Genomic DNA, 23,760 nt, shown 5'->3' on the forward strand with positions numbered 1-23,760 from the left:
GTAGGGGAGGGGTACAAATGCAACATCTTTTATCACTTGTCCACCGATTGTGCTCTGACGTGTGGCCAAAATAATGACCAGGAAGCATTTACACCATCTGTGGATTAAGATTCACTCGTACATGAACCAATGCTGGAGATGTGGGCCAGCAAATGTGTGCCCAGGATTGTGGCACAGGCCCAGGCCAACTCTGGCCCAGGCTGTAGGCCCAGGCTACAAGCTGTGCCGGCCTACATGGGCCCACACGGGATGCCCCATTCCCAGGCTACCGGCCAACGTGAACCAAAGATGCGGGTCAACTTGAACCAAGGCTGTGGATGGAGGGTCCTTGAGCACAGGCTGCTGGGCATCATGGACTGACATTGGCCCAAGCAGCTGTGGTCAGTGCTGGCCCTCATGAGCCAGGCTTTAGGGTGACACTAACCTGTGTGAGTTCAATGATCGCAGGCTGCAGACACACCAAGCCCACAGGCTGACTCAAGCCCAGGTTGTGGGTGACGGGCATATATATATATATATATATTTTTTTTAAATCAGTCGAAATGAGAACACAATGAGTGAAGTTTGCATGATTTTATGGAATGCTTGGTGGATCACGGTGATATGTCATGAGATTCCGCTGTACAAATTTTTTTTTTTTTGCATCTGCTGGCAAAAGCAACATTTAAAACAGGTTAAAGGAAGAGAAACAAAAAAAAACTCATAATATAATTTGCCTTTTGCAGACGTAATTATTTTTAATGGATTAAAAACGAATTGTTGTTCCTACGAGTCGAGGGTAGTTTACCAGCATGCACCCAGCCATATGTAAAATGTTATTCATTTTTAAATACATAGCTCTTGTGGCTGTAATCCTTCATATTTATCCATTCAACTGTTGCCGACACTGCGGTAGTGTTAAAATACCGTAACGTAAAAGGTCGACCCTCAACACGGCCTTTTGGGAAGGCTCAGGAGCCAAGCTTTTCTGCACTCGGTCTGTGGGATTGATAGTTCAGTAATGTACTTTTTTTTTTTTCCTACTTCCATAAGTCATTCTAATGAAATGCCCTTGTGGATTGCGCCACCTTTCACCCACCGACATCTCAGGCGATCCTCTCCCTCTCTGCACACTGAAGGTCCTGCAGTTCCAACCATCGTAACTGTCACAACTAAACCCTCAGAGCAGGAAGAGGCTTTCTCATTTATTACGACTATGAACTACGATAAATTAAACAATCAAATTTAATGCATATTTACTTCCCTTCCCAAATTCTTATAATTTATTCCAATTCAGTTGAAAATATGTCATCGAGCAATGTCCATGGAATGTTCTGACCAGAATTATTTAGTCACCACAGCAGGTGAACGATTTGGTTGCAAAGACAGGACGTTATCTGCCATGGTGAGATCCCTGCGTTTGGATTCAGCTTTCAACCATTTTACCTACACCAGGAGCACCGTACTATCCCGATATTTTTAACAGGGTAATAGTAAAGTGTAACAACAGTGGACCTTTATCCGTCATCTTTCATTGCGTCTCCAATGCCATAGCACAAGCAGCACTGGCCACCATCCCATGTTCCTTTTCTTTTCCCAATGCCACCCTTTCCCAGTCGGGCTTGGTCTTTCCTACCCCGAGTCTGTTAACTTCCGATTCTGTGCCACGACTTCCCGTTCGATCGCCGGCAGCGCACCCGTCGGGGCCAGGCTTCTTCGCGTTGCTCCCGGTTACTGCCGCCTCTGTGCTCGAGTGCTGGAGAGGCCAGTCCTGGAGGTCGGTAATGATGACTGTGACTTTTCCAACAGTGACAGCTAACTGCTGACCATGACTCCAGTCCACATCTTTAAGTTGCGGCCTGAAAACAAAAAGGATGGAGAAGTATGGCGAAATATAGTACACAAGCAAATTGTGCAAGAGTCTATTCACAAGTCCTCTTTTTTTTTTTAACAAAAAAAGGTTTGCACTTTTGTCATAGTAATCTCCCATCACACTTCCTGCTATGCAATTGGCAACATGTGCCATTCACAACGATTGGAAATGGACACTAGGCCACAGCTGGATTAGACCGATTGTGCTTACATTGTAACTGATTGTAATTTAGACAAAATTTTAACTCTTTTGAAAGATAATTAAACTTTGTATAAAACAGGTTGCTGTCACCAAAGGTGGTGCACAGCAAACCTGTAAGAAACTGCTGGCAGAACTGTCGCTCCTTGAACCAACAATCCGATAACACCATCAGCAATGAGCAATTCCCTATAGAGCCCTAGGGGTCATATATGACCCCGCCTAATTAGCTGCCACCCATTAATTAAGACGCTGATCACATATCAATATCCACACCCTTTTACGCTCAGTGTTCCATCCGTGACCCCGTTAGTACATGTAAGTCAGTATAGATGGCGCCACTGAGGTTCACTCTCTGATCAAAGATGGAAGCCCCCATTGTTACATGCTGACCTCAGATCTGGACCACGGAAAGGTTGTCAGACACACATAAAGGTAAGTTTACCGTAACTACTGATGGTAATTATTCAAATGAAAGGTCATCGAATGTAAATGAATATGCTATATACTTTTAGTAAGAAAAATCCACTGACTACAGGGGTTCCCATGTCGATGGGTCACTGGTGACCCACTGGGCTACGGGTGTCATGTTGGTGGACCACCAGTGACCCACTGGGTCTTGATGTTACCTGAAATTGTGGACACATGTCTGATAGGCTCCTCTTATACGATGGTTATTGATAAATATTGAGTCACATCGTTTTGAAAGCGTTTCTTTTATATCCTGCCCTGAAATTAACTACTATTTGCCGACTTTACATATAAATACGTGTTCCTTTTTGACTCGCAGGATGTCATTGCACACACAGAGAAGAAGGACCCTAAATGTACATGATGTCATTTCCCAGCTGGATGGTGATGTCAGTTTCGTGAGCAGTGTCTGAAGATTGTTCCTGGCAAGGAGCAGTCTATCGATGAAATGATGGTAGCGTTCAAGGGCTCGTTCAGTGGGATAAAGCAATACATGAAGGGAAAACCGACAAAATGGGGATTCAAGATTTGGGCTAGATGCAGTGTGACTGGTCTATTGCACGACTTTGACGTATATCAGGGGAAAAACAATGCTGCTAGAGAAAAAAGTCACATCGGAGATGGAGGTGACATCATTGTCAACCTGTGCGAGACACTGCAAAAGCACAATAACTATGTGATGAAAGAAATGAGATAGAAATATGAGAAATGAGATATGAGAAAGCGATGACCAAACGTGGTCGGGGAACTTACGACTGCCGTGTTGAAAAGGACACAAACATAGTTTGTGTCAGGTGGATCGACACCAAGCCCGTCACGCTTATGTCTACATGCACTGGACCAGAACCACTCGATATGGCACGTAGATGGGATAAGAAGAAAAAGGATTTCGTTGAAGTACTCAGACCAAATGTCATCAAGGAATACAACGAGAACATGGGAGGAATTGACCTCATGGATTCGTGTATCTCGCGCTACAAATATCCACTGAAATCGCGTCGATGGTACATGTACTTGTTTTGGCAGTTTGTAGCCAATGGCGTTGTCAACGTTTGGTTCCTGTACCGTCGCGACCATGAGCAACTGCGAAGAGACAAGAAGCAAGCGTGCAATCTTCGCAGTTTCCAGGCAACAATTGCAACCGGCATCATCGAAGTCAATAGCATCCGCAAGCGAGGTAGACCAAGCGACGCCAGTCCGAGTGCTCCCAAACCACCAAAACAAGTTCGTCGGCCACCGAACTTGGACTCTCGAAAAGAGCAAGTAGCCCACTGGCCAATCAAGAGTGAAAAAAGGCACCGTTGTGCCTTATGTGTAAAAATGAAAACCGACACATACTGTGAAAAGTGTGAGGTGCCACTGTGTTTCACGGAAAAACGAAATTGCTACAAGGCGTACCATTCTGCGTAAACAGTTACAGATATATGCTCCTGTTTAGATTTCAAGTGGGGTTACAAGCCTGGGAAGACGAGGAGGGGTACACAATGGTGCGTGTCACAGTGTAAATCCCGAATCAATGCCTTGCACATCCATAGCAGATGTACAAACAGTCAGCGCAACTTTATGATATATTTTAGATTTATTGAGACCAGTACACCATAGGTCAACAATGACCCAATGGGTCACATATGACCCAAAGCCAAAAAGCAGGTCAACGGCTTAATTTCTTCGAAACTTTGTATTTTTCCTGTTTTGTGTTCCACAATAAATCATTTAAACGAAATAAAAAAAAATTTCCATGACTGCATGTGTTCTTGGGCTCTAGAGGGGCAAGCTCCATCTCACAGGAAGCTTCCAAAACCAAATGCCATCCAATCACATTCCTTCCCAATGTGGAAGAAGAATTAATTCTGAAATCTAATGAAGTGAAACTTGTACTTGAAACCAAGCTGGCTAAAAGAAATGCCACAAGATTATGCTTTACAAGCCACTTGCATGCTCAAAGACGAGATGGCATCCACCTGGCCTTGATGTTTTGACAATGCCTGCAGCTGCAAAACACAGGGACTGAGTGCTCACTGCTTTAACGATGAGTGTAAAAAGCTATATTTGCGTTTATCCCTCTTTATATCGTATAAAATATTTTTTGTTTGTTTGTTTGTCTGCACGCGCTAATCTCCTGAACGGTGAAAGATAGGAGGGAAACCTCTGAAACAAAAAATGTCGCGACGGGCCCCAGGAAGGTTATAGGCTAGGTGGCGAGACCGGTCGAGGCCGCCTCGGCCGGGCTGGGTTCATTTCGCAATTAAAAGCTGAGCTGAATTATAGTAGTCAATCTTCTACGGCCGCGAGTAAACGCTGAATTATAGTAGTAAATGAACGAAATGCGGCCGCGGCCGGATAGTCGAACTCTGCTGCTTCGCAAGGCCGCGTTTAATTCCTTTTATAGTACAGAAGATTAAATTCATTCAAAAAGAACCCGGGCAATGCCGGGTGCATTCAGCTAGTATCGTATAAATGAAGTTGATAGTACTTATAACTATTAAGAAAAGGATATATATATGTACATGGTATAATATGTATGTGTACATACATATTATGTATGAATTCCAAGATTCAACAGGAATTCAACACAATTCCTGTTGAATCTTGCGGATATATATATACAGGGGGCTGCAAAAGTAGGTATACAGTAAGGATTATACCAATATTACCAGTATTATAATAGTGGTGCTAGGATTCATTTAATACTAGAATTCATTTAATTCATTAAAATAATTATTACCATTTTTTATCTTTTTATTTTCGTAATTTTTTCTATAATACATCTATTATTTGCAGATGAAGTGGAAATTTAACGATGGCTGGTAATTCAACGGACGAGGAGCGCAAATGGATTTTGAAACAGTACTGGTGTGTGAATGCCGGGGGCAAACAGTTTGAACATTTGAGGGATTAATATGTTTATTATTGATAGGTTTATTATTGATATGTTATTATTGATATGCTTGTATAATCAATAAAATACGTTTTGTGCTCACGTTTTGTTTTTCATTACTGTATACCTACTTTTGCAGCCCCCTGTGTGTGTATATGTGTGTGTAAATATATATATATATATATATATATATATATATATATATATATATATATATACGTAGTGTGTTCAAAAAGTATCCGACCTTTGTTCATAAAAGATACTCGCATCCAGATAAAAAATTTTTAATAATAATCTCGTTCAAAGTAGTCCCCTTGGGCTGCCACACACTTCTCCCAACGGTTCTGCCACTGTCGGAAGCAGCGCTGGAACGCCTCTTTTGGGATGGCGCGCAGCTGGTCCGTCGCATTCCGCATGATGTCTTCTCTGGAGTTGAAGAAGACGGTCAGCATGACTTTGACATTGCTGCGGACCTGCCTTGCTTTTTTTGGCCTCGGGGATGTTGGATGCTTCCATTGTGATGACTGCAACTTGGTTTCTGGGTCGTACCCATAAACCCAGGACTCATCGCCAGTGATCACTGTGTTGAGGAAGCTGGGATCGCTGTTCACAGTCTCCAGCATGTCCTGTGCGATCTCCAAACGGAGTTGCTTCTGCTCAATCGTTAGCAGCTTTGGTACGAACTTCGCTGAGATTCTCCTGAAGCCCAAATCCTCCTTCATAATGGAATGAATGGTGTTGAATCTTGCGGATCGTTTCCACTTGGGAATCGCCAAGCTTTACACAAAATTTGATGCAGTAGCGTTGTTCAAGTTTTTCCGTCATTTTGTCAAAAACGAAAATCCGACGGCGCTCACTTACATGTCCTCACTCATCGGCGGTCTGCCGTCGAATGACAGCTTCTGCAGGTGGGAAAAAATTCACGCGTGCGCATTAGCATCGCCTACATACGTGCACCAATCAACGCCTCCCTAGCTTCTTCTTTTTTTTTACGCACGAAAAATAAAGGTCGGATACTTTTTGAACACAGTAGTGTGTATATAAATAAATAAATAAATATATATATATATATATATATATATATATATATATATATATATATATATATATATATATATATACAGTCATCCCTCGCTATATCGCGGTTCACTTTTCGCGGCTTCGGTACATCGCGGGTTTTTCTCGCTAGTATATGTAAAATTATATCGCGGATTTTTCGCTATATCGCGGGATTTTGCGGTATAAATGTATTTTTATATACTATTATTTTAAATATTTTTGTGGTAAAATAAGCATTTTCTAGCCTAAAAAATTAAAAAAACGTAAAGAAATAAGAAAAATACTTTAATTAAAACATATTACAAGAAATAAAATACTGTACATAGTGTACAGTAGAAGGGTAGACAAAGAGTCGTGCGTATGGAAAACGCAGATGCGGCAGCTTCCATTTGCGCTAGTTACCCACGTAATGGGTAACTGTAATGCTCTTTCTGGCTGTGCAGTACATTCATCATCGTCATCACCTTCATCGTCATCAGTACTGCACAGCTAATTCATCATCATCTTCATCACGCAAGTTGTAGTATTGAAGAGCCGGGGCTCTTGCTTGATACGGACGAAATGACGGGCAAGACACAAACTCGTCCGAGAAGATATTTATTCTCAAAAACAACTCGGGAACACTGAAAAGCCCGTTTTAATATCGGGCTGCATTATAAAGCACAACCAGAAACCGAAAGCCACGCCTCTCAAGCGTGGCGTGCTTCGGTGGTCACGTGATCAACAGGTGTAGCTGATTATACCCGCAAAGCGCGGCACGCTTTAGCGGTCACGTGACCAGCCACTCTCGCGCCGGGGATCCCCGCCGGTGACGTCACCGGCTGGAGCAAGGAGATTCTGATGCTGGTCTTCCTTGGGGGACCCATGGGTAGCTACAGTATCTTCAATGGTGAGTACCCATTAGAATTTTATATGTTGTTAAAATTACGTATGTTTAAGAGTGTAAAAGTGTTTAAGAGTATAGGAAGTGTTTATAAGAGTATGGGAAAGGTTAATAAGAGTGTGAGAAAGGTTAATAAGAGTGTGGGAAAGGTTAATAGTGTGGGGAGGGTAATAAAGCTTTAAAATATATATAAATAATAAAATAAAAATATGGTCGCTACTTCGTGAATTTTCGTCTATCGCGGGGGGTTCTGGAACGTAACCCCCGCGATAAACGAGGGATCACTGTATATATATATATATATATATATATATATATATATATATATATATATATATATATATATATATATATATATATATATATATATATATACATATATATATACATATATATATACATATATATATATACATATATATATACATATATATATATATATATATACATATTGTTACGCAACCGTGATTAACACCACAGTTACGGATGGCCGATTTGCGAGACTTTAACTCCCGAGGCGAAAACTCAATGGCGGATTCAAACTCAACACAAAGTTAAACGCGCGGAATGGCAGACACAGCAAAGCTCCGCAGCCTTATCTATTAAAATGAAACACCCAGGAAAACTGCGTTCAGATATATACAGAAAATAATACAAGGATTTATTAATGAAAAGTAAAGACAGTGAAAAAGCCCGCGCCGGTAGTACTAATAACTCTAATAAGCCTAAATTGGGATCCCACACACAACAGATACCAAACACGATACGAGGGAGATTATGAATACGAAAATAACACGTCTCGTCAGGTAAAGTGTAAACGCGGAGCTCGGGCTTATCTGGCTCCTTTCGTCTTCTTGTAACACGGCCGCGCTCAACCGCCACCAGGCCTCGTCGGTTCAACGGCACACCCACACCACGAGCTCCCTTGCTCCAACGGTCCAACGCAGGGCTGCACAAAGCAAACGAACTCCACTCGACCAGGGCCAGGAAGGACTCCTTTGAACTCCACTCGACTCGACTCTCTGCGGGAGTGCTGGCAGCCAAGTGCCAACTGTTCACTGCTCTGTGCCAACTGCCAACGAACTGCCGTACGAACTGCTCTGTGCCAACTCTTCAGTGCCAACTGCCGACTGCTCTGTGTGCTGTGTGCCCTGTGTCCGAAATGGCGTCCGACCGTCGCTAATATTGGTGGCCGATGACGTCACATTGGCGCACTCCTCAGCCAATCAAAAGCCTCCCAACTCGCCGGCTCGCCCAGGTCACGCCCTCTGCGGCATCCCACTCCTGACATCTCCCGTCCCCGACCCCGCGGTTCTTGTGTAACACGTGCCAGGCGAGGTTTGTAGGCCTTGGAGGTGTAAACGGTGGCGGTGTATTGTGGCGGTGTTTTTGGCCTGGTTTCCTGTCCATTTATTCCGAAGTCATTGTCAGGGAAAGGAATTATTTAATGTTGCGCTAAGGACCTAACTAATGTTTATGTGGTTTGCAGTGCCATAATGGACAAAGGTTTGACTACTAGGTGAGACTCACAGGGGCGTTACCTTTAATCCCTCACTATTTAACACTCGAACCTCCAGGTAGGTCCACAATCATACATCTTCCCCCGACAAACGCCTAAACATCAAGAACTTATTACATGTAGAGTCCCTGTCACGACAGCTGAATACCTACCTATTCAGATCTACCTAGCTCTAGATGTTGCTCTACCAAATTCATAACAATATATATACATATATACACATATACACATATACACACACACATATACACACATACACACACACATATACACACATATATATATATATATATATATATATATATATATATATATATATATATATATATATATATATATATATATATATATATATATATATATATATTTCTCTATAAACTTCAGACTACATATTGTTATGTTTGTGAGGGGGTAGGCCATGCATTACCTTAGGGCCAGGTAGGATTGTTTCGGGTAGTGTGCTCCATATGTCGTGTAGCCACCTTGATGTACATAAGTCAGGCCGGATGGCGTGCAAGGTCGTATCTTTGTCCTCATGACGAGGGGTGGGGTTATGTTAATTAGTTGAGAATTAAGGGTAATTAATCCTCTGTATGTCATCGCCTCTACTTTTCCCCTTGTTCCTTATGACAAACCACACCCGCCATGCACTCCACACCTAAAATAAAAGTAACCGGAACAAGACATTGAACAATACCGCTGGCGCCGCCACCTGCCACATCGCAACATCAAGCAGGCAGGTCGGTGAGGCCATGCGCCAAAGAGCAGTGATTGGTCCAGTATGGTTGAGCGATGAGAGGGACTCGCTGATTGGAGCACGTACGGGGGTCGTCAGATGACATGAGCTTTTAGAACAAAAGACTTGAGTCCCGACATTTTGTCCTCTTGGGTCCTGGCTTTGGTGGCGAGCAGACGTGGATATTTTAGCTCTTGCGCCAGGGACATTGCAATCAAATGGTCACATATACGGTGCTCGATTGCATTGGGTCCTCGTTGTGTGCGGTTGGAGTTCAGGCTCACTCTTGGTGGAGGCATTCGCACACCACACCCTCTCGCTTCCTGGCGTTCGTGAAAGGCCGACACAGTCGTGCATTTTGTCTTTGTGGTCCCTGGCTTTCATCAGTTTGAGCGACCGCATTGTCCTTTCCTTGGCCCGTTGGTGCTGGCTGTGCATTGTCTGGGTGCTGTGTGAAGCAGATGGCGAGAACGAGTGCAGCTGGAGTGAACGAACGGCGCGCTAAGGCCTGCTTACCACGCACGGACTTCGCGCAAGGGCGAGTGCGTTTCCCGTGCACGGACCTCCGGGACCCGGCCGCGGACTGTCGGGGTTCAAGAGCCGCTCAGAGCTAAGTACAAAAACACACGCATTATTTTCCAGTTTTTTTCCCCCTTGTGTTGTATACGAGTCTGTGTGGAGGGTCCCTCAATTAGGAATTTTAGTTTATTGTGCATTCCTTTATTACAGGCATTCCTTTCAATAAAGCCGGTATTTGTACATTTTAATTCCGTGTCGGTTTGAATTGATTAACAGGGTCGAAGACGTCCGGTGAGATCCGTACAGGTAAAAGCTTCGCTGCCCTCATCCCCCGCGCGTATTCACACTGCCATTGGATTGAATGCCTCGGAGTTTAAGCTCGATCGGCTAATCCGTGCCCAGGGGTGTTTACCCCAGGAACGCGACAATATGTATGTCAAAGGGACAGTGGTATAATGAAATAATATGAAGGAGACACTGTCTGGATTGGAGAGACAGAAAAATGTCACTCGACCTCGAACAAGAACATCGATCACAATGCTCAAAGCCATTTGTGCTGGCAAAGGATAAACAACCTTTGGCCTAGTGAGAAAGCTGTATGAGGGAGTTTGAAAAGGAGAGACATCAATCAGAGATAGTCCTGAGTTCTAACAAAACTTCTCTCACTTTGACGTCTTGCTTCATATGCCCATTCACATAAGTTTTCCCTTGATTGTCATGGTGGATTGCTGACACAAGATGTCACCTCTAAAATAGATAGGGTGGTGTCACCACACCTGCATCCTATACCATTGTGTTGTGAAAACTCCGATATAAAGCTGAAGTCGAGGAACATTTTTTTAGAGATTATCAGAGAGTTCTGTTGTGCTGATCGTTGTATCATTGTGCTGTTTATTTTATAACTGTGTGAACTCTTGTGATTGCTGTTGGTCCTTTGTAATTGCTTTGATCTCTGATTGTCTTTCCAAGCCGTGAAACATTCTCAACTCGCCCCAGAATGGACATTGAATCAGTTCCACGTCACCAAGTTGTCTTTTTATCGAGGACAAAATGAGGATTCTGCTTAATTCCCATCCATGAGTGTACACCGGGTTTCCTGCAAGCTCCATGATCAACACATGCATGATCATTATTACCCCGCGTGAGTTACAAAGCACAAAGCAGGGTTAAGCAATTGGTTCGCTTTGTGTACAGACATCAGTCTATGAATGAGGAACTCCTGAATTTCTATTTTCTGAACATTTTCTTTTTTATATTCTGAACTTTTCTGAAGACAGTAGAACACAAACCGGAACATGAACCTGCAGTTTAACAGTACTTTGACCCTGAATTTGGCAAATTGTATGGAATTTCATCCCGATCGTGCATGCGTGCAGAGAGGACTAAAGTAATTTTTTGTCTGTCTACCTGTCTGGCAGTCAAACAAAATTGAAAATTATTCCAAATAGGAAACGTATTGTTTTAGGGATGTATAAGGGACAAACAACAGGCAACATGTTAAACAAGGTGGTGTAATAGACACTGCATCAACGGCAGAAAACTTTAAAAATCCTTACGTTACTTAAATTGAATTATATACGTGAACACTGTAGAACACAACTCACCTTCTTCGCACTTCCAAAACCGTCCAGTTTAGCAGTACTTGGACAAAATATTGCAACATTTTATGCCATCCCGACCAATCAAATTAGTTGCTCCAAGTGTTGGGGAATATCGAGATTCAGACAAAATGGCAGCCCGTAGGGAATGTAGATAGTGCTCAGAAACACAAAGGGAAAGTAAAAAAAAAAACCCTTCCTTTGTCGTTTTCCTCAAGACTGCGCGGGGCAAGGTGTTCGGTGGACTCTCTAGTTCTTTCCTGCAAGCTCCATGGGATATTTCAATTCCTTTCCAAAACCCAAATTCCATTTTGTATTCTGTGGGAGCCTCTCCCCCGACTGTTTCAAAGGAGTGGATCGAAACAAGCATCGCTCAGCTGAGTGTCTCTGTCCCTCTTCCTTGGCGGCGTTCATGGGGCGGTGTATTTCACCAACAGAGTGATGTAAAAAGGCTGTGAATGGGTTTGTTTTGCATAAACATTTTTTGCCAATCTCATCTGTATTTCGAAAATTTTATAATGTAGGGTCTTGTGTTTTCAGTCAACTTGTCAGCACAAAGCGATCTTTACATCCAGGATTTCTAGTCATGTGGATTGTGAATACAGGGAAAATATGCACCAATGAGAACATGTTATGAATTGAATTAATTGACATATGTGGGAAAATTACATGCCCAGACCAGGAATCGAACCCAGGTCCTCTAGGAACTGCAGCAGGGAGCCCAGGGGAGCTGGGTTTGATTCCTCGTCAGGGTGTGTAATTTTCCCACATATGTCAATTAATTATTTATAATCCTGTTCATTTATATAATTATGAATGGAATGTTTGTTATATATGACATAAAATATGCACTAACACTTGCCACTTGTCAATAAATGAGAAATGCTTACGAGTTCTTTCCACAAACTGTACATAGTCTATAAACATTAAAAACTTAATCTCTATAATCGTAACGTCCATAAAACCAGGAAACACCAGCTCACTTAAGGCCATTTCAGAATAGTTTTGTGATACTTTCTGGAACCTTATCTTTGAGGTATATCAGTATGCAAAAATTCAGCATTGTATCCCACCGATAAACTACTAAACATTTATATGAGTGAGTTAATGAGTCAGTGAGTGAACAGAAAGATACACAGTGAATGAATGAATGAATGATCGTTTTAAGGCCATTTTCCCCACTAGAGCGGGGGTTAGCCTTGCGGGCCCCATTACAATCATGGTTCCCTGTTTTGAGGCAATGTTTTATGGCCAGATGCCCTTCCTGACACCAACCCTTAGTCGCCTCTTACGATGCGCAGGGATCGGTGTACCTATTCTAAACCGGGGTACACACCGGGTTCATTCATCGCATCAAGCTGGTACTCAATTTGCCTACCTCAGAAGGATGACAGGCTGAGTCAACCCCCCTGGCGTTAATTGAGCGATCGACCGGGATTCGAACTCAGGATCCTATGATCCCAAGCTGGCACCCTAACCGCTAAGCCAACACCAGATACACAGTCATGGCCAAAAATATTGGCACCCTTGCACTTTTTTCAAATAACTCATACGGTTACAGATGGGTAATCAGTTCTGTAGAATTTATGGTTCGAATCCCAGTTCCGATGGAGGGAATTGATTTTAACCAGGTAATCGATTATTTTGCCCAACGCTAGTACGCAGCATACAGATTGGTGTAGCGTACAAGCCTCTACACACCATCCACAATGTCATTTCAAAACTAAAGGACAGGGTAACTGGTGACAAATCCAGAGTAGTTTTTTCCCTTCAACATGCAGAGACTGTGACCTGGAATTGGTGGAACTGGAAGGAATTTGGAACCAAGGCTAGATGTGCATGATAGAGCAGTTAGGCGACATCCAACAAAAACATGGATCGATACCGGAAGCATGGCACGTCAAAGGCCGAAAAGGTGGTCCAACTGGGGGGACTGCAGACACTCACAATACACACCTGATACAAATGGCAAAAAATTGAATGGTGCAAAGCATATGGACAACATGACACCCACACGTGTACAACACCCAACGGAGCTTCCACGAATCACGCAACCCAAGCATCACCACATTCAACCTGGACACTAACATAGCAATAATAATCGTACCCTGGAAACACAAAAAAAACAAGAACACACACATTTGCTCACCCCCACACATACAAAACCAGACCACGAACAGAAAGACCAGAGAAACCATCGATGATGCGATTGTCATTTTATGCTCAAGGTCAACACGATAAAAACACTCAATTGACCCCTCGCACCGGCACATGACTGTAAAGGAATTGTCACCTCAGGAATGAAAGCGGATACGCTGAGGCTCGGGGTCTATTGGCCTGAGGAAGCTCATGAAAGGTTGCTAGAAACCGGATCTGTTCTTGCCTGTTTATTACTAGATTAGTATAAAAGCCCATCAAAAATAATGGGTTGGAACAGTTTATGCGACGGAGCAGGCCCGTGAGCGTGCCAAAGTCTGAAGCCTCGGCCGGCCTAGTGTCAGGTGTGCTTGTGTCTTCTTTATTTATTAGCCATCATACAGATATAAATTTTTATCCCTGGATATTTATATTTATATAATTTAGATATTTATTTTTATCCATCATATTTTTTTTATCCCTGGTGTTGGGCTAGGGTGCCGGCTTAGGATCCTAGGATCCTGGGTTCGAATCTCGGTCGATCGCCGAATTAATGCCAGGGGGGTTGACTCAGCCTGTCATCCTTCTGAGGTCGGCTAATTGAGTACCAGTTCACTGGTAATTCCCTGTTTGTCGTTGAAGGCGGCAAAAAGGGTTGGCGTCAGGAAGGGCATCCGGCCGTAAAACATTGCTTCAAAAAGGGGACCAAAAAACAACAACTACCACGGTCCCCGAAAAGGCCAACCCCCGCTTTGCGGGGAAAAATGGCCTCTAAACGGTGGTTTTGGTTTTATACAGATATAAATTAACACTCATTTTACTCTGCACACATTGCACATCATGTGCAGCAAATTTCACCTTCCTGCACCTCATATTTATTGTTATTTTAAAAAACGTTTCTGTACACCGCCCCTGAGGCTCGGTTTGCAAGCCACCGTCTACAATTCCAATAGAAGAGACATAATTACTCTTTTATGGAAAATGTTTTTCGAGTTTGTTTTATCCTCAAAAATAGTCACCCCAAAGTGAAAATCAAACCATAGTGAACACACATTTGTGTTAAAAGATGTCTTTAAAACCCACCCTTATGAAGGGGAAGAGACATCTGTACAAACACACAAACTGACTGTGTTTTATATGGAAGATACGCAGAGTCGATCTAGTTAGTTACCTTTTTGGTTAGTTGTGCCTTTTTCCTTTTAAAATGTTGTATAATCCCAACAGTATATCATATGTTAATTTGACTTGATGTATCGTACACGTTGGTGCTGCCAAAACAGTTTATTGAAAAGGGTTATACTGGGTGGTTTGCCATTGCCTTCCCAACATTGTTTGTCCATGCTCTATCCTTTCAAATGCTGAACATCAAGCAAGGAAGCAGCACGTATCATTTTCGAAGTCTTTGGTATGACTAGTCGTATACATATGAAAACCAGATGCATCGAGAGGACATCAAGTGGCTAAATACCGACTTCCAACGACACGATAGGGCAGACAAAGAGCGAGAGAGTTCACAGAACACCTTACCCCATGCTGTCGTAAGAAACAAGGGCATGAGCGGGGTCGATGAGCAGCAAATGGAAATTGACTTCCGCTTCCGGTCCTTTGAGAAAGGTTGCGACTTCGACGACTGCACGGCATCAAAGTTTAAGTATTTTTCCCATTTGTGTCTTTGTCAAATTTCCGCTCGTTATTTCATTTTGTTTGCGTTACTGTGTGTTTTCGAGTTAATCTTGGTTTGCAATTCGCAAACTTGTGTATAATTAAATCGTTTTCTGCTCGCACTGCGTTTGCGGTCTGGCAAATTGAGGCTTCCCTCACCCATGTGGTGTTTTGTGTATTTAAGTTGTTTCCTTTGCTGTATTGCTCATTTTAGATTTCCTTTTCTCCCCCTAACTTTCCCGAACATCTATCCTTTGTTTAATGTTCTATATACTGAAAAAAAATAAAAAATAAATTCCTTTTTCCTTCTCTCCTCACCCCACCCCCTTTATCTCCTTCTCTTCCACCTCTTCCTTTCATCTCCAGCCGTAACTCGCCCTTCCAATTCTAGTTTCCTTCATCTCATTTAACCCTTTCTCCTTTCTCTGATTCACGTCCTTACTTCAGGGACTTTTCCCAGATTGGTTTTCATGGTTTTGTTTAAATATGTTTAAACTTTCCCCTGCAGTATTTTATTCAATGGTTTATTACAACACGCTGTTTTTCTTCCAATTTAAAAGGCTTTTTTCAATTTCCTCTTCAAATCTTTCCACTTCAAAAAAAAAATTCAATCTCTTACAGTCATTCCTCCCCACATTCTCGAAACTCACCTTCATTCCACCCCTCCTCTATCGTTCTCAAACGGATCTCTGACTTGAAAATCACAAACCGAGGTTGTAATAAATGTTTGTTTTTCATCAATCGTCCACTTTCTAAACACCCCCCTCACCACTCCCCTCCCCTCCCCTCCCAAACCCCCCCTCACCCCTCCCCTCCCAAACCCACCCTCACCCCTCCCCTCCCAAACCCCCCCTCACCCCTCCTCTCCCAAACCCCCCCTCACTCCTCCCCTTCAAACCCCCCCTCACTCCGCCCCTTCAAAACCCCCCCTCACCCCTCCCCTTCAAAACCCCCCCTCACCCCTCCCCTTCAAAACCCCCCCTCACCCCTCCCCTTCAAAATTCCCCCCTCACCCCTCCCCTTCAAAACTCCCCCCTCACCCCTCCCCTTCAAAACTCCCCCATCACCCCTCCCCTTCAAAACTCCCCCCTCACCCCTCCCCTTCCCCTTCAAAACTCCCCCCTCACCCCTCCTCTTCTAATCTCCCCTCCCCTACAATCTCTCTCCAAATATCGCCACCACCCCCTCCTCCTCAAAGCTACATCCTCCCCACTTCCTCTCCGGGACTCCGTTCCATCACATACCTCCACCTCCTCCAACCTTCGACTATGCTCTGCCCCCTCCCCCCCCCTCAAACAACACCTCACCGTGCCTCTTCCCATCACACCTTTTGTCCTCCTCGTCCTTCCTTTTCTCCTAATTCTTCTGCAATCTCCGACACACAATCAACAGATCTCCCTACCTCCCCCTCTCACCCCTCACCCCTCCTCTTCTAATCTCCCCTCCCCTACAATCTCTCTCCAAATATCGCCACCACCACCTCCTCCTCCTCAAAGCTACTTCCTCTCAGTTCCATCACATACCTCCACCTCCTCCAACCTTCGACTATGCTCTGCCCCCCCCCCCCCCCTCAAACAACACCTCACCGTGCCTCTTCCCATCACCATCATACCTTTTGTCCTCCTCGTCCTTCCTTTTCTCCTAACTCTTCTGCAATCTCCGACACACAATCAACAGATCTCCCTACCTCCCCCTCTCACCCCTCATCTTACCCTACCGCTCCCACTCCCTCTTCCTTAATGGTATGGACCTCAAACATCCAGGGCCTTCGCTAAAACCTGACTGATCTCTCCATACAGTTGCTTCTGACAAACCAGACGTAATCTGCTTAACAGAAACTTTCCTCCTTCAAGATGTCTCTGATTCTTCAATATCTCTTCCTGGTTACTCCCTCCTCCGGTATGATAGACCTGAGCCTCATCCTGGTGGTGGGGTTGCTATCTTTCTCAAAAACTCTCTTCCTCACTCTCCTTGCACTGCCCTCTCTCCACCCACCCCAAAGAGTACCTCTGGATATGGCTTCCTCTCCGCTCCCACCTTTTGTTCATATATGTGTTGTACCGTCCTCCAAACTGATGACTCCATTTACATCTCCCTTTCTGACAACATGGACCAACTAACTTCTATCCACTCATCCCAACTCTCTCTTCCTCATATGTGGAGACTTCAACTGTCATCATGCCAGCTGGCTGTGTGTGGGTTCCTCTCTCACCAGCCATGGAACCTCAGCAAAGGACTTCTGCGACTCATTAGGACTGACACAATCTGTCAATTTCCCGACCCGGATCTCAGTCAATGGAGCATCTTCTCTTCTATACTTGTTTATGACTAACTTCCCTGCAAATGCCTGCTGCTCTTCTTCTGCTCCAATCGGTTCTTCTGATCATTTCCTTGTTAAAGTGGATATCTCTCTGGCCATTCTCAGGGTTAGCCGACGTACACATACACATCATAAAATCATAAATCACATAAAACACACATAAAACATCATAAACATCTCCACTAAAACATACATCATAAAATCATCATAAAACACACATACACATCTCTACTCCTCCTCAGCGCTGACGAGTCTGGCATTTCACTCAGGCCGACTGGCATGGTCTTCAAGCAGCCATCAATCATCTGGACTGGTCTCCCATCTCCACCGCCTCTGACATCAACTCTTCCTGCGAATTCTTCCAAAGTAAACTGCTCTCTCTCATGCACAGTTTTATCCCATCTCGTCTTCAGTGTCATACCCTTCCTCCCGTCCATGGTACACTGAAGCTTGTGGTGAGGCAGTTGCCCGAAAACAACTTGCCTTCACCTCATGGAAGGCTAATCCAACCGAGGGAAATCTCAGAGCCTTTCACAAAGCTCGGAACAAGTGTGTGTCTATCGTCAGGACAGCCAGGAAACAATATCTCTCTACTCTCAACACTGAACTCTCAAACCTGTCTCCCTCCTCCAAATCTTGGTGGCGTCTGGTCAAATCTGTTTCTTGTGTTTGTTCCCCTTCCGTCCCCTCCCTTACCTCAAACGGCAACACAGCTGACTCCGCACGTGATTAAAGCTGAATGCCTCAACTCTGTGTTTGCCTCAAAATCTTGTGTCTCAAACCCGTCCTTCTCTGTACACACCGTACCCAGTCGTACCCAGCTGCTCCTGGACTCTGTGTCCTTCTCTCCTGACAAGGTGGAGAAGTTTCTGTCAATCCTCGACTATGAATCTGCAACTGGACCAGACGGCATCAGCCCATGGGTCTGAAAATCCTGCTCTGCCGCTCTATCTCACCCTTTCTCTGTTCTCTTCACCCTCTCTTTTGCTCAAGGTCATCTGCTTGGAAATCAGCCAACATTACCGCTTTACACAAAAAAGGTGCAAAAACAGATCCTTGCAACTACAGACCAATCAGCCTTCTCCCAATTATCAGCATCATCATCAGTTATCATCAGCATTCAATTATCATCAGCATCAAAAGTCATGGAATCCATCATTGCTTCGGATATCATATCTTTCCTCTTCTCCAATAGCTTGATCTCTGATCATCAATTTGGTTTCAGACCAGGTCACTCTACTCTGGACATGCTGCTTCTGCTGTCTCAACAATGGATGGAGGTCCTCAATGCCAAACAGGAAATTAGAGCCATCTCCCTTGACATATCACGTGCCTTTGATATGGTCTGGCACCGCGCTCTGCTCACCAAACTCTCCTCCTTTGGTATCCATGTAAATCTCCACGCATGGCTGGCGGACTTCCTCTCTAGTCGTAGTCAACGTGCGGCCCTGAATGGGTTTCTCTCATCTCCTCTTCCTGTTCAGGCTGGAGTTCCCAAGGCAGTGTTCTGGGCCCTGTGCTTTTTCTGGTCTTCATCAATGATCTCTCTGACTCTCTGGAAAATCCTCTCTATCTCTTTGCTGAAGACTCCACTCTCTGCCTCTCCATTCCTCATCCCTCAGATCGGCAGTCTGCAGCCTCCTCACTCTCTGCAGACTTTGACAAAATCACAGAGTGGTCAAACAAGTAGAACATGTCTTTCAATCCTGACAAATCTCACACTCTTACTATGTCTCTCTGAAAAGATTGACTGGACAACCCTCCCATCTACTTTCTGAACAATCCTCTCCAAGAAGTTCTGTCACTCAAGCTTTTGGGTCTCACTATCTTCCATGATCTTTCCTGGGAAAACCACATTTCCAAGCTGGCCTCCAAAGCCAGTCGCCGACTGGGCATCCTCCATCGTGCGAGGTCCTTCCTTGGCACACCTGAGCTCCTCACCACATACAAGGCTTTCATCTGCAGCTCAATGGAATACTATTCTCCCCTCTGGGCTGGTGCTCCTGCCTCACACCTAGCTCGGCTGCACCCTGTAGAAACCAAAGCTTTCAGAATCATTGGAATCTCCCACGATGAAGCTAACTCTGAGGGCCTTTCACTCACTCACCGCAGGCAGGTTGGTGGTCTTTCTGTCTTCTACCGACTCCTATCCGGCCTAGCTCCCCCAGCTCTGTCTGTGCTCTGTCCCCCAAATATTCCTGCAGGTCACACAAGATCTGCCAGCAATCCTCTTCTGGTGAAATTGCCAAAATCAAGACTCCCTGCTCACCTTCACTCCTCTTTACTCCCACCTCTGGAACAAACTCCCTCACTCTCTTCAATCCCACTCCTCCCTCCAGGTCTTTAAAACAGCTGTGCACCACAATCTCTTATCTTCCCCCATCCAAAACCTTGATCTCTTCTACCCCCGTTAATTCACCTCAAATCCACTTCTTTTTTTTGGAAATACCGACTTTTTTCTTTCCTGGAAGTTCCAGCAGTGTCCATGTGTTTTATATTTTCTTCCTCACTTCCCTGTTTTTGGGACTCTCTTCCCAAAAGAGAACTAGACATGGACACATGGTGGTCCATGTGTTTTATATTTTCCCACTACCCCCGCATTCCCATGCCTCAACCCCCAAACTCTCTCCCTCCCACAGATCTTCCGTTGTCCCCATTCTCTGCTGTTGTACTCGTGTGCTTCCCTCTCTCCCAATCTTGTCTCCCGCTCCCTTTATTGTATGTTTCGTGTGTCCACTTTTTTTTTTTGTGATTGATGTTAGCTCTTACACGAGCCTCGATGTTGTATACAAAAAATATATATAATAAATTTGATTGGTCGTAATGACGTAAAATGCCATAATACTTTGTCCAAGCACTACTAAAAGGAAGGGTTTTGAAATTGTCAAAAAGGCGATTTGTGTTCAGCATTGTTCAAGTGTATCAGTCAATTTAAAGAAAATAAAGATTTAAGATGTTGCAGAAAAAAAATTCCGGAGGTTTACCGCCTGAAAAAATAATAATAATAATAATAATAATAATAAATAAAACTATATATATATATACATATATATAAATTCGTCAAATCTTGTCAAATGAGAAATGGCCGTCACGTGGAAATAGTGGAAAATTTCATCTTCCTGGGTCCTAATGTTGGAGTGGAGAATGTGGAGGAAAAATGAACAGACTATTATTAGTGTTGGGGAGAACAGCAATGTCAGGACTGACAAAGATCTAGAAAGACAAAGATGTGACAAAACAAACCAAGCGGAGGCTGGTGAATGATCTCGCATTTCTCATTGCAACGTATGGATGTGATTTGTGGACAGTGAAGAAGAATGAAAGGAAGAAGATTGACAATTTTGAAATGTGGTGTTTGGAGATTAAGGTAAAATATTCCACGTACTGCAAGAAGAAGAAACAAATCAGTACTTGAAGAAGTCAGACTACCATGTACATTGGAGGCGCTGATGGTAAAACAGAAACTGTCATAGCTTGGACATGTCGTCTGGAGGAATCTGGTGAAATCAAATGTGTTGGGTATGAAAGAGGGAAGAAGAAGAAGAGGCAGAACTTGTATGTCCTTGATGGGTGAGTGCAGTGCAGGATCAGGATATTTGGATAAATATGATTAATATCACAAGATGTCGGCCACCGCTTAATGGAACTAGATAGCTAATCCTTGCACACCGTTTGTGCGCATCATGGCAAACGAAACGATATGGGATTTGAACCTGGGATCTGAGGTCACAAGCTGCATGCTCCGATGGGAGCACCAAATTTGAACCTGGGATCTGAGGTCACAAGCTGCATGCTCCAATGGGAGCACCAAATTTGAACCTGGGATCTGAGGTCACAAGCTGCATTCTCCAATGGAAGCACCAAATTTGAACCTGGGATCTGAGGTCACAAGCTGCATGCTCTGACGGGAGCACCAAATTTGAACCTGGGATTCTTTCGTCACAAGCTGCATACTCTGATGGGAGCACCAAATTTGAACCTGGGATCTGAGGTCACAAGCTGCATGCTCTGATGGGAGCACCAAATTTGAACCTGGGATCTGAGGTCACAAGCTGCATGCTCTGATGGGAGCACCAAACAATCCATCCCACGTGTTGTTGTCCTGGTGAATGAAGCAAATGGCGTAGAATTCAGGAAGCAGAGCACACACTGTTTGATGGGAATAAAGTCCACAACTTCGTTTTGTCGTTTGGCCTTTTTTCTCATTTTACAAACCTCAACATTCGAGTCACCACCACAGTCTAAAGGGCAACAACTCAAAGCTTAGACATTCAACAAGACCGAGCGAGGAGTGAGTACCAACCTCTGGGGCTTTCCCTCCTGTGTGACCATTTCAACGTCCCTCGCCTCCTGGTCCCGTCGCTCTTTCCGTCTCCTGGGGCAACCCACCCTTTCCACTGCCTGCTGGGCGGCCAGCACCGAGCTGGGTCGGGGTTTCCTGCGGAGTTGATGGACCCTGATCATCTCCCCATTATCCCTCTAAACGGACCTCCAAGCTTCGCGAAGCGGACACCTTATTACGGTAACAAGCGTGTACACACAACGGTCTCCATGGTCGTGCCGCTCCGTCCGGCCCCGGACCACGGGACGACCACGCGCACGCACCTGGTAGCAGTGCCCTTCCTGGCGTCGCACACCGCACACGTGTACGCTCCCTGGTCGTTCCGAAACGTGCACACGCTGCACTCCCAGCCCGCACCGGCGGCGCTCGTCTTGCCCTGCCTCTTGGGCCTGCTCGTACAACGGGACAAAACGCGAGCTTCAGTCGGTGTCCGCACCCGCCCAGACGCAGACGAGCTCCGTCACACGAACGTGTTCACGGATCCACACTCACCTGCCAGGCCGCTTGTAATCGGCCATGTCGAGACGAGACCCTCTCTCTCTCTCTCTCTCTCTCACACACACCCGGATGCCCTCCGTGCGCCCTTCTCCTTCTCCAGCACCTCAGACGAGCTGCCCGATCAGCTGCCCCACGAAACCACCCACGCGGACCGTCCGCATCACGTGATGCCGCATCCGCCAATAGGAACACACCGTTCACGAAACGTGAGGTGATGAGGTCATTCAACGTGTTCGGCTTTGGTGCGAATAAAATAGAATAAAACATTTAACGTTCGTTTTCGAGGCTGAAGAGCCGGGTTTTCCGAAAAAAACTCGGAATTAATATTCTTTACCCATACTGAACATTTAGCAAATCAGCGCAATGCTTCGAATGAATCGGTTTTGCTGGTGCTTGGTGACGTCATCATGATTACGACTTCAGTTTGCGCGTCACGAATTTGATTCTTTCATTTCTTCATTCTCCGAATGATGCATCGCACGGAACACGTGTGCTGCCAAGTTACGTCATCACTCGCTTTCCAGGTCCGTTGTAAAATTTCCAGACGGCGATAATATTAATAGTTTGTCAGGAGAAAGGGTTAAAAAGCCTCATGCGGACATTTTCCACTGGTTATCCTAAAGGTCACCATTACAGGCGATGACTGATTTGGAAATTCCACTTCGTTCATTCAAACTTGTTGAGGAATTTATTTGCATGATGTGGCAGATCAAAAACCTCGAACGTTTCCTGTTATTTAAGCTCATTTGTCTGTCTGACGTCACGGTATTAAAGTACAAGCAGTCTGGATCGTCGTCTGCGTGTCACGTGATTAAACAATGAAACCAACCGGCTATTCCGTCCACAGTGACAGTGGTTCCTTTCAAACCTAAGCTCCCAAAGAATGACATGAACACCATAGTAACCATCGCTCAATGACCCATGTTAACGTGGTGGGTTACAACCATACAGACGCACACAAGATGGCGGCCGTGAGGGAGGTGGCATGGGTTGCCGGTGGTGGCGCCTCCCTCGCGCCTGGGACGGAGAGGACAAGGATCTGCGTCGAAAAAATGAGTTTCAAAGACTGACCTGAGAACGTCAGCTTTG

General features: G+C 44.6%; 2 protein-coding genes across 2 annotated transcripts in view; both read right to left on the bottom strand.

Moving 5' to 3' along the window:
• Positions 1 to 23,760, bottom strand: part of LOC137437920 (uncharacterized) — a 422,503-nt gene that overhangs the window by 384,158 nt on the left and 14,585 nt on the right. The window lies entirely within an intron of this gene.
• LOC137437916 (YY1-associated factor 2) lies at positions 559 to 22,855 on the bottom strand. The gene is made up of 4 exons (XM_068132652.2): positions 22,666 to 22,855; positions 22,437 to 22,562; positions 22,135 to 22,269; positions 559 to 1,838 (listed from the first exon to the last, which is right to left on the bottom strand). Exons 1-4 carry the CDS (start codon positions 22,689 to 22,691, stop codon positions 1,511 to 1,513), a joined length of 615 nt encoding a protein of 204 aa, XP_067988753.1. The 5' UTR covers positions 22,692 to 22,855; the 3' UTR covers positions 559 to 1,510.

The sequence above is a fragment of the Myxine glutinosa genome (genome assembly GCF_964187855.1).
Source record: "Myxine glutinosa chromosome 12 unlocalized genomic scaffold, kmMyxGlut1.1 SUPER_12_unloc_2, whole genome shotgun sequence".
Classification (NCBI taxonomy): Eukaryota; Metazoa; Chordata; class Myxini; order Myxiniformes; family Myxinidae; genus Myxine; species Myxine glutinosa.